Genomic DNA, 12,303 nt, shown 5'->3' on the forward strand with positions numbered 1-12,303 from the left:
TTGCCATGAGACAGCGGATTCGGCGGGTGACACAGCCGACTGGAGGAAATCTCATCTGCACAAGAGAGAGAGGCTCCGTGCAGGTAATTCTCTCTCTGGAAAGCACAGATGATTCTAGCAGTTAACAAGTCAGAAGCCTGGACACACGGACCAGAGCTTGGCAGATGCTTTCTTTTTTTTTTAATCCTCACCCGAGGACATTTTTTCCATTCTTTGTACAGATAGAGTGGGAGGGAGAGAGAGGAAGAGAGAGAGAGAGAGAAACATCGATGTGAAAGGGACACATCGAGTGGCTGCCACCCGCACGACCAACCAGGGCCGGGGACAAACTGCAACCGAGGTACGTGCCCTTAGCGGGAACCAAACCCGGGTCTCTCCAGACCGCAGGCCAACGCTCTAACCGCTGAGCCAAACTGGCCAGGGCGGCAGATGCTTTCTTTGAATTGAGCAATCTTTTCATTAGTCAGGATTGTCTGTCGCTGGGTCTCCAGGAGACCATCTAGACCCCTACACTCCTAGCTCTCTGGCTGAGCACAGATGCTGTGTAGTGTAACTCTCGGAGTTCGCCAGCTGGGGCTGTGAAGACCAGTGCTGAATACAAGAGAGCTGGGGCTTATTTCTGGCAGGTTCTTAACAGGACTTGAAGTGCAGACTTCCTTTGTTCCTTTATCCATCTGGTATGGAAGATTCGTGTCCATCGACTCTTGAACCCATGCTTTCTAAGAGAAGAAAGAAAACCAAAGAGAGTCACCGAGACTTTAACTGTCCTTGCTTTTATGTTGTGTTCTGTGCATGCCTAGATTCAGCTTTAATAATCCGTCAGCCTTACGGGATTTTCCTGTTCGCTTCCATATCAAACATGGATTTTATTCCTCATTCTCGTTATTTCCTGTAGGTGGGTTACAGTGCTGCGCTCTCTTCTCTGGAACCGGAATTCCTTGCCTCCCTTTGGATCCCTTCGGGCCTTTGGTGTTCATTTCAGACCACAACTATGCTTTTTCTTTAGAGAGAAAAAAATCAATTTCCTCTGAGCTGAAGAATGGCCCAGGCTTTTTATTAGACTCCGATGCTGTTATTCTTTCTTAATGAAGGAGCACTTTTGAAGTCTGCAGACGGTGCCTGAGACAGCTACACGTTTAATTTCAGTGCCAAGCTCTGTTTCCATGGCTGTCACCAGAGAACGAACAAGTGTTGTTTTCTGATTGGTCGGCTTTGTCCCTTTCTTGGGTCCTCAGGCATCCAGATGTACCTCTGCAACCGAGAGCACTACGGCTACCTGCCCATCCCCCTGAAGCCCCATCAGACCCTGCAGGAGGACATCGAGAACCTCATCCACGTGCAGATAGAAGCAATGAGTGAGTGACCCCAGGGCCTGCGACGGCTCTTGTCCCGCTGCTGCCCTGACCACACCCGACACTTCTCCCGTCCCCGAGGACTGGAATCCACAGCTGTCAGTCTGCCTTGGCAGAAACATGGATATTCACTTGTTCTTTTCTTCTGAAACTTTTCCTAATGTGAAACATGAATATGAGAAAGTCTTTGCCCTCAGAGAGCATCCCGTCCCAGTGGAGAGCTGGGTACACAGCACACGCATTTCACAGTGTCATAGGGCTGTCGTGGTGCTTTGCGGTGGGATCTAAACTCTGTTTGCTCTTTTCTCATTACATGACTTTGGGTAAGTAACCTAACCTCTTCAGTTGTCCAATGGGGATGATGAAAAGTGTAGAGTTTGGGGGAAGATTCTCCATTATATACATAAAATGTCTAATAACAACAACAATAATTATGACTTCAACTTAACAATAGCTTATGATGTATCAGATACCACAGTAAGCGTTTTTGTTTTTGTTTTGTACAATGTCTCATTAATCCTTACCACACATCAGTGAAAGCGGTTTTGTTATCCCTGTATTAAAGATGAAGAAATTGTGACAGAGAGAGTTTCAGTAACTTGCCCCGGGTCCTTCTGCTAAACAAATGACATCTTGGGTTTGAACGTCTTGCTGTCTCCAAAGCTCGGGTCCTTACCTGCTGTGTTGTTATTGCCTCCGAGTCTACATGATGGCAGGATTAGTCGATGCTCAATAATCAGCAGCTACACTAATTGTCAGACAGACTGTACAGTGGCTACGGGAGAAAGTTGCAGATCCTCCCTGCCCAGGGAAGGGTGTTGGAAATGGCTTCCCAAAGGAGGCAATGTTTGCGCTGCATGTTCACGCAGGATCTAAGAAATCCAGTTATTCCTCACTAGGGCATGGGGGTGTGTATGTGGGCAGTGGGCAGGAAGTGAGCCTAGCCGGAACGACCTCTGATGTATGAGAAGGTGTTTGGACTTTTGCTGAAGGGAGGAGAGCATGGGAGGGGATATGAGCGGAAAGATGTCAGGTTGAAATCTGAATTTTGGACGGTCGCTCTGAGGGTCAGAGAAGTATAGTGGGAGCAGGAGGAAGAGGCGAACCGAGAATGCTGGTTCCCAGCACCTTCTGTATGGCATTTTATTTGATTCTTGTATTTACTTTTTCTAGTTGTAGTTTGGTTAAAATTTCAGACTCTGAATTTTAAAAGAGAACACAATCGGAAGGAGAAAATCATGGGAAAATAACCCTTTGAGGGTGATAGAACAGAAATACTGGCTGGAGGTCCGTGGAGGATTGATAGAAGTATGCTGCTAATGAAGTCAGATCTGCCAAGTCCTCAGGAAAGATGACCTAGATGTTAGAAGCACTTGGCACAACCCTTGGAACCCAGCGGGCACTAAACAAGTAGCTGCCGACGGACTGTATCGAGGGAAGCCCAGGGCAGACGGTATATTCGTGGGCAAGCTCTGAACGCCACCTACAGTGTATCGTCGCTGTGAGGGTGCTGGGGTTAAAACTCTTCTAACCAACTCTCTGTTTCGGGTGTGTATCTTTAACCGGGGAGACAAGGCAGACAAACAGACTCGGATGCAGTGTAGGGCACTGTGAAAGGAGCAGACGGGGCAGTAGGAACAGGGAGAGGGTGCCGGGGGGGGGGGGGGCGATCTGGGGGGGCGTGAGGTCCTGGCGGGTCTGAAGCTGAGCCCTGGCAGCAGCGTGCATTGAAACGGAAGGAGTGATAGGCTGAGGGCACTACATGTAGCGGATGTGAACTGAGGGAAGGTATTGACCAAAAACCATTCTCACCCTGGAAGAGAGTTGGTTCTACACAGCAGAAGTAAATAAAGTGTGAGGGTCGGGATGGCTCCTCTGTCGTGGTCCTTGAATGCCCAGCTAAAGCAGAATGCCCCTCTCAAAAGCAGTGGGGAGCCCGGGAGAGTTTTGCAAGAGAGAATCGGGCTGCAAGTATTTATTAAACACTTACTATGTTCCCTAGCTTGTTCAAGAGGCTGGGGATAGAGCGGCAAACAAAGTCAGCCAAGGCCCCTCCATCGAGGGAGGCGTCTGCATTCCAACACAGAGAGATGGACAGTGTCCGGGAATCAGCCACACGAGGGTCCGGGGAAGAGTGTCTGGAGCCGAACAACAGCACGTGCAGAGGCTGTGAAGAGAGCTTCAGGTGCTCCGGGAACAGAAGGCCAACGTGGCTGGAGAAAGAGGAGTGGAGTAGAAGATGGGGTGATGGAGGAAGAGGTGTCCAGATCATGCAGTCTTTTGGCCACAGTGAGGAATTTGGATTTTGATCTAAGAGTCATGGGATTGCATGTGGAAGGGGGGAGGGGGAATGGCATGATGTGGTTTGTGCATTAGACAGATCGCTCAGACTCTGGTATGGACACAGTGTAGGGGTCCAGCATCTCGTAGTGAGAGGTGATGGTGGTTCGGATGCAGGCTGTAGCAGGGAGGTGACGAGAGGCAGGTAGATTTAGGATATATTTTGGGCCCTGGCCGGTTTGGCTCAGCAATTAGAGCGTCAGCCTGCGGTCCAGAGAGACCCGGGTTCGGTTCCCTCTAAGGGCATATACCTCGGTTGCAGTTTGTCCCCGGCCCTGGTTGGTTGTGCGGGTGGCAGCCACTCGATGTGTCCCTTTCACGCCGATGTTTCTCTCTCTCTCTCTCTCTCTCTCTCTCTCTCTCTCTCTCTCTCTTCCCTTCTTTCCCTCCCACTCTACCTGAACAAAAAATGGAAAAAAGTCCTTGGGTGAGGATAAAAAAAAAAAAGATACATTTTGGTGGTAGAACCAACAGGACTTACAGAGACCTGGATGCAGTCTATGAGGGAAAAAAGGAATCAAGGATGACTCCAGGATTTGGGCCTGGTATACCATTTAATGAAAGGCTTCGTGGGAAAGGATTTGAGGAGAAAAGTTTGGTGATGTAAATTTAAGATATTTATTGAACATCCTAATGGAAAGATTAAGAGATACTTGGCTCTATGTGTCCGGAGTTCAGGGGGAGACTCCCGCTGGAGACAGACATTTGAGGTCATTAGCATTACAAGGATATTTGAAGCCATGGAACAGAGTGAACTTGTTTAGTAACAGAACATCGACGAAGAAGAGGAAAGGGAGGAGGACAGATCCCTGGGGGAGATGAACGGCCAGAAAGCTGGAAGGAAAAACTGAGAAGTATTCAAGAAGAAGCCAGAAGCTGCTGAGAAGTCAAGTAAAATGAAGATAGGGAATTGATCATTTGTTCTCAAGATAGAGATCTGTGATGACCTTGAGGAGAGCCACTTCAAGGCAAGGATGGGGACCAAGCCCATTGGAGTGGGCTGAAGAGAGGACAGTGTGGGATGAGAAAGTGGACTCGGATTGGGATAGAGAATAGAGGGCTAGGATCGTGGCCGGAAGGTAGTGAGAGATCAAGGCAGAGGTTGTGTGTGTGTGTGTGTGTGTGTGTGTGTGTGTTCTTTTTTTAAAATATTTTTTCTGTATTGATTTTAGAGCAGAAGGGAGAGGGAGAGAGAGAGATGGAAACATCAATGAGAGAGAACATCAATTGGCCGCCTCCTGCGTGCCCCCCACAGGGGAAGGGGCCTGCAACCTGGGCATGTGCCCTGATCAGGAATGAACCAGTGACCTCTTGGTGCATGGGTCAACGCCCAACCCATGAGCCACACCGGCCAGGCTTGTGTGTTATTTTTTAAGAGAGGATTTTGGCATGTTGGTATGCTACAGAGAAGGATGCAACATATGAGGAGAACTTGATGATGTAAAAAGAAGATGATTGTGAGGCTGAAGTCCTTGAGAAAACAAGAGGCACCTAACCCAGGACAACACTGGAGAGGTTGTCCTAGACAGGAACAGGGATGCTTTTCCCACTGTAGCCAATGTGTAGAAGTCAGAATGTGTGGACACAAATGCATCTGACTTTGTAAACTTGAGGTCAAAGGAAAAGTCGAGTCTAATTTGACTTGGAATATTTTCTCTATGACATATGTAGTCCAATCATCAGCTTGAGAGAGATGTTGGAGATTTCAGGAGAGAGAAAAAGGCATAAAATAGATCTCTCAGAGAATAAGAAAGTAAATTTACTCTGGAAGTACATAGTTGCATCATTTGGCAGTGCTGAGTGCCAATTTCATATCTGTGGTTGTAGCGTTGAAATGACTCAGTCAGAACAACTGTGTGAATTTCTCTTGTGGTATTTTTCTTGGTGCGGAATAAGTGGACAATTGAGTTTAACCAGGATTGGGGTTTTACCAAACCAGATCAATGAGAGAGATTCAAGAGTCTTTGCAAGGAATGGTTAGAGTGCTAGACCACGAGATCTAGGTTGGGGACCAATGGAAGCAACGTCATGAAGGGCGTCATGGGTGCAGGCATGGCAGTGGGTCACTGAAGAATGATCGTTGGTGCTAAGATCTAGGACCCAGAAGCCAACGGGCTGTTAGATGGATCACCACATGGGTGCTGAGGATTCTGGGAATGATGGCAGTGAGACCGTGAGCCAGAGGCCATAGTCATCAGTGGCCAAAGGGGCCTGATGAGGTGGTAGATGGTGTGGAAACATGCATCAAAGAAGCTGGGAGTTTTTAAGGATGAAGGAGAACAAGTTTGGAGTGAGCTGGGGGATATGAGAAAAATCACCTTCCACTCTGACAGCTGAACAGGAGTCAGTGTCTTCCAAAGAAAGCCAAGTTTTAATGAAAACAAAACAGTGAAGAGACATTCAGAAAAAGTAAAGGGCCTGAACATGTCAGAGAGTTTATGAAGTGCAGACTGGGGCTCCAGAGATCAGAGTGGAAGGGTTTGGGTGGGTGGGAGCTGGGGTATAAGAACAATGGATAACACTTATTAACTGTGCCCATTGCTCTTCATGTACTCACTCATTCAGTACATTAGGAGCTGCACACTTTTGTGCATATGCTTCCTGTATGAATATGGGGATGAGTGACAAGAAGCTGGGTCTTATAGAAATGGTGGAAGTAAATGGGCATGAGGCATGAGGAGTGTGCTCTTGCAAATCAGAGCTTGAGACGATGGAAATCTTAGGTGCCCATTCTCAGCAATGACATTCTGATAGAATGTCATGTAAAGATTATTAAGAATATTGGATCTGCCCTGGCCGGTGTGGCTCAGCTGGTTGGGCGTCATCCTGTGCAGTGGTAGGTCGCCAGTTGATGGGTCAGGGCACATGCCTGGGTTGGGGGCTTGATCCTCAGCCGGGGACATGCAGGAGGCAGCCAATGGATATCTTGCTCTCACATTGATGTTACTCTCTCTCTCTCCCTCTCCCTTCCTGTCTCTTCCAAAATCAGTAAAAAAAATATCTTAAAATAAAATAAAATAAAAAAGAATATTGGATCTGAAGTCCTAAGGTCTAAAACTGAATTCCAGCTCCACCCATCACTTACTCTTTGACCTTGGGCAAGTCTACATCTGGGTGGGTCTCAATTTCTTCATCTCTACTCAAACAACAATAAAAGCAAAGCTATAAAATGATGTGGTGACTATGAAAGCTCTAAACCAATTATAAAATACTTGAATGTTGGGGTCAAGAACAGAGCTGTTTTTGTGGAAGAAAATTACTTTGACAACGTGTGCACAACGAGGTAGAACGAGGCAAGAGTAAGAGCACATGAGTGTTTGGAAAGTGTCAGAACACCCCAAACATGGTGAGTGAGGGCCTGAGGTGGGGCGGTAGCTGGAGCAATGGAAGCTCAGGAGAAGCTACAGGGAAGTGTTAGGATCTGGCCCTCGCACAGTTTCTCGGATACTTTTCCGAGCATGACTTGGCTGGTACGTGGCATGCTGGCTGGTGGGTGCTCCAGTGTAGATCATGGAAAAAGCAGTAAGTGGGAGTCACCTAGGAGCAAGGGCTGAGCTAACTGAGCTATTATGAACCCAGGCCAGTTGCCCAAGGCTAACTTGACCCCAGCGGCTTCCAAGGACTAGCTTTGGGGGCAGGGTAGAGCTTGGGGGTTAAGGGTTCAGATGCAGGAATCAGGCCTCGGTTCCGCTATCAGTTCTATCAGCTCGGTGACCTTGGGCAAGTTATTTAAGCCTTGGTTTCCTTCTCTGTCAAAATAAGGACACTCATACCTATCCCATGGTGCATGTTTTGAAGACTAATAAGTGTAATTACGTATGCCAAAGAGTAGCAAGAACTCTGCAACAATAGCTATTATTATTCCAAGATCCTGAAACTATCCAGGAGCCAATGAAACACAAATGGTGGTCCAGGGAGGGAACATGTATCAGGAGGGTTTCATGGAGGGACTGGATACGTTATGAGTGATGGAGTCAGAAATGACCCCAAACAGAAGCTGGGCTATACCTACCCTTTAAATACGTTTCTTAGGCCCAACTCGTACCATGCCCTAGTTTCCCTATGCCATAGCTCTCTGCCGTCTGTGGAAAAGCCCAGGCATATTTCTCAATGGTGGTTTCCATGAGCCGGCCTCTTTGGGCTTTTTGGGGACACTTCTCCTATGAACGCCCATGTTTGATGGAAGCAAAGTGGCTAAAAGCAGTCTGTTTGGCAGACACCTTGAAGCCACACAGGCCATGCGAGTGCCAAACAAAGACCACGAGTGTGGAAAGGGGACCCAAAAAAGAACCCCCCCCCCCGAGTCTCAGGCCCACGGAGGGCAGCTAGACATCTCCTCAAACAACAGTAAAACAAGAAGGAGTCTGTATGTTCCGTTTCTTTCTCTTAAAAATCTAACCCTGTGCATGGTGGACCCTCAATAAATATTTGTTGATTTTAAAAGTAACCAATGAGGAGGTGGGTGGAGCAGAAAGGACCAAAACATTCTGGGTTGCTAGTGGAAACAGAAACATCTGCTCTGTGTACGCACAGGAATAAGACTGTAAGTCTCGGGGTTGATGTCATGAGCCCAGCTCTGATGTTTGGCTTAGGAAACTTATCGAACTATCTTAAAGAACTATCGCTATCTTATAGAACTTTACATTGTTTGATCATAAGTGAAACCGATGTCCTGCCTTCTCTTTATATCCCAGTGAAGGGTAAGTTAAGGAAATGATGCCCTTTGGGCAGTATCTGTCAGGATGAGGCCAATTATGCTGGTGTGTCACACGGTGCCCAAATCCCCCGGGTGTAATACCGCAATGGCTTACTTCTGTCCATGCGAAGTCTGCCGTGGTCTGGTGCCCTTCCTGGGCAGCGGCCGGCAGGTGCTGGGACATCGTTCTGGGCTGTTTCAAATGTGTGGCTTCTCCGTATCAACACGCTACTGGGATCATGGTGGCGGGGCTGGGTGGGGGGTGGGAGAGGGTTTGGAGAGCGGAGTGGCGGGAACTCAGGTGGTCATGACCAACTTCCAGGTTGAGGAACTGCTCCCCTGTGACACTCCTGGAAGAGAGGAGAACGGACACCGGTGGACCAGAGTGGCTGTCACCCATAGATCTTCCAACAGCCCACTTGCTGGCTTTCATTCTGCATTGCCTTTGGGTTATCTCTTTCAGAAAAAGCAAATGAGTATTTTGAATTTGTGCAATACCAAGAACCTTCAAGACCTCAGGTTTTTTAATCAACATGGCTCTCGACTTTAAAAATATATCGTTTTTAAAGGTAGATTGTGTTGGTGTATCAAATAAAACTTTCATGACGTAAGATGTGATGTCCCTTCCATCTGGAAACTTCCTCGTTAGCCCTGTTCCAAGTTCTGGGAGGTGGGCTGGTCCTCAGAGCTGAGTTTGTATTAAAATAAAGGACCTTTTGTGTACCTGTAGCCAAACCTGCCCAGCTGGGATAAAAATAGTCCTAGGCTTTGACCATTTTAACTGTGTAGCAAAAGCATCATTCGGAGTAAGTCTGGCCTATTTCTGAGCTCTTTCACCATGAGCCACAGTAGGCTATCAAGGGCTAAGAGTTATGGAGTATTTATTGTTTATTTACTGTGGTTCGTGCTTGGCACGGTGATATCATTTAGATTCTGTAACCTCCTAAAAGGTACACTTTTATTATCCCCATTTTACACTTGAAGAAAGGGGCTTAGCGAAGTCACCTACCTGTTCAGACCTTCACAGACCCAGGTCTGGACCTCAGCCACCTGACCGCCCAGCCCTCACCCTTAACCATTGCCCTAAACTACCTCGCAGGGGCTCCGGCAATAAGTCTTAAGGGAAATGGAGCAAATCCTACAATCTGCATATAAACAAGTGCCCTCAAAACCAGCGCCCGGCCCACAGGTTTCTCGTGTAGCCACTCATCCTGGGGAATGGATGAGCGGGGTCCCTGCCCCCGACACGCAGGTGGAGGCCAGGTGCGTGGATGCGGCTCTGTCCCCTGACTTGCACTAACAAAGCACTCTGCCTGTTTCTTGTGTCTTCCAGTTGATCGTCCTCCAATGGAACCCTCCCAGTTTGTCTCACTTGTCCCTAAGTACCCAGACAAGATGGGATTCGATGAGGTAGGAAAGGAGTCTGTGTGTGTGTGTGCACGTCTGCGCAAGTGTGTAGCATGCCCGAGCATGTGTCTGACGGCCAGCAAGACTGGCGTGGCTGAGGCTAAGGCACGAGGTCTTGGGAAAAATTACTTGGTTTTTGTTGTGCCTCCGTTTTCTTATCTTAAAAAAGGAGCATTGTCCTTGAGTTGGAAAGAAGTTGCTATTTAGTAGTGAAAGTGAATTCTATCTTTTCTCTAAAATATTGCCATATTTTATCAACCTTTTTATCAAGATTTAAGGGTAGCCCAGCTGGGGTGGCTCAGTGGTCGAGCATCGACCCATTCACCAAGAGGTCGCCAGTTCGATTCCCGGTCAGGGCACATGCCCAGGTTGTGGGCCCGATCCCCAGTGGGGGGCACGCAGGAGGCAGCAATCGATGTTCTCTCTCATCAGTATCTCTCTCTCTCTCCCTTCCTCTCTCTCTAAAATCAATAAAGAAAAATTATTTAAAAAAAAAAAAAGATCTGAGGGTGAGGTAAAGAGGATATACGTTGTCGGTATCAGAGGACTTGACCTTGACCCTGAGTGGGGGGAAACTGTGCTGGTCCCTCTGCACTCTAAGTTTTCTCTGCTGTTCTTTATGGGGAAAGGTTTGGAGGGTTGGGTTTAGAGGACAAATAAAAAGAGAACAAAGACACTGTTCTGAATTCTGCCTTTCTGCAGGCAAGAACTACGTAACAGCTCTCTGAGGGCCATGTTTATCCTTGGTTTCAGTTGTGTAAGAATGAAGTACATCAGGAAGCCAGTCAGAGGCCAAGCTTAGCTCTGCTCTGCGCCCATGGCCAGTGCTCCGTTGAAGGAATTCCTTACGTATCACCCTGTGTCATGTGCGTGTTCCCAAGTACAGTCATCTCTTTTTTTTTTAATCCTCACCCGAGGACATTTTCTCCATATTTTGTTCAGATAGAGTGGGAGGGAGAGAGAGAGAGAGAGAGAAACATCGACGTGAAAGGGACACATCGAGTGGTTGCCACCCGCACAACCGACCAGGGCCGGGGACAAACTGCAACCGAGGTACGCGCCCTTAGCGGGAACCGAACCCGGGTCTCTCTGGACCGCAGGCCGACGCTCTAACCGCTGAGCCAAACCGGCCAGGGCCCCAGTACAGTCATCTCAAAGAGCTGCTGGCACTGAGGACTGGGGCTTCGTCTATAAAACTGATTTAGGGGCTACACTTCCAGGATGGGAAGAAACGTTTCATGAATATTAAGTGGAAAGAGTTAGCAGCATGCATGCTGTTCCCACACAGGGCAGAGTGAGACGTGGTGATTTTAAGTGGGGGAGAGAGGAGTTAAAGTATAAACAGAGTTTGAAAACCATCAGGGCTGCAGAGATGTTGGTCCACACCGTGCCCTGGACCCTTAGTCCTCCAGGTCAAAGAACCTGTGTCTGTCTATATGCTCGTTTCCCTTCCATAAACACATTCCTGTGAGGAGCAAAGCAAAGCAAATAAATGGGACAAACCAGGACCATCTAGCTTGGGTCTTCCATTTGGATGTGGGTGTGACGACTGGGTGGCTCCCAGAAGCCTTCTGAAAAATGCCCCACACAGGCTCAGGGGCTGTACCTTCCCCAGCCCGGGGTAATCATCGCTCTGTCCTGAACAGAGAGAGGATGGTGGGGAAAAAGGTTTTCTGGGCCGTTCCAGCCCTCCCCGCCCTCCAAAGCTCGGTCGTGGTGTCTGGGTTGCATTTGGCCGAGCGGCTCCTTCTCTGTTTACCGTGCACTGAGCGTGAGGGTGCTGTCTGTGTTTTCCCTGCGCGGCTGCCGTTTTATTGCACTTGCCCTGCTAGAAACTGGGACAGGGTTGTTATTTCCTGAAGTCATCTCAGGCTAGAGGTCTCTGATTTGAGGGGAGCTTTTTGTTGCATTTCTGTTCATTTCCTGTTGCTTTGGCTCTGCTCTCCCGGAGCGACCCCAGGGAGCCCCTCGTATGCCCATGAGAAACGCCCTCTCCATACCTGTAAAACTGGGGCATGGAGCCCGGCCCATCGCAGGAGGGCTCCGCACAGGAAGAAAATGAAATAGAACACCACCCACGAAGTTGTAAAATCCCAAGTAACGAGGCAGATGGTCACCACAGAAATTATGTTTTAAAAAAATACCCCGTTAGGTAAACAAAGGCGGTGATGAAATCATGACGGTCCTGACTCACTTTGCCCTAAATCAAGTGGATGATTATTTAAAGAGGACATCTTGCTCCCCCCACCAGTCTCTTTGCCCAGAGAGTTATAAATAGATGGAAGTGAGAATATTTTGTAAGGAAGAGTTGAAATATTAGTTAGTGTAGCTTTTTATTCCAGTAAATCATATAACATATTGATAAGCACACGCAGAATGACCATGTGAACCAAAGTTCCATAAAGCATGGATCGTAGAAGTCTTCATCTGCCTGGACTTGAGAGCTGAGTTTGTTAAACTTCCTCTTTACCAGCGAGGGTCTGGACCCTGTAACATGAAATGTCTCCC

At 48.0% G+C, this 12,303-nt stretch overlaps 1 protein-coding gene across 1 annotated transcript in view; it reads left to right on the forward strand.

Moving 5' to 3' along the window:
* The window catches only part of COLGALT2 (collagen beta(1-O)galactosyltransferase 2), a 74,149-nt gene that overhangs the window by 52,086 nt on the left and 9,760 nt on the right, over positions 1 to 12,303 (forward strand). The window contains exons 6-7 of the mRNA XM_036272598.1: positions 1,236 to 1,355; positions 9,722 to 9,798. Coding sequence (XP_036128491.1) covers positions 1,236 to 1,355; positions 9,722 to 9,798 — 197 coding nt within the window. The remainder of the gene's footprint in view (positions 1 to 1,235; positions 1,356 to 9,721; positions 9,799 to 12,303) is intronic.

Source organism: Molossus molossus, unplaced genomic scaffold (assembly GCF_014108415.1).
Source record: "Molossus molossus isolate mMolMol1 unplaced genomic scaffold, mMolMol1.p scaffold_m16_p_20, whole genome shotgun sequence".
Lineage (NCBI taxonomy): Eukaryota > Metazoa > Chordata > Mammalia > Chiroptera > Molossidae > Molossus > Molossus molossus.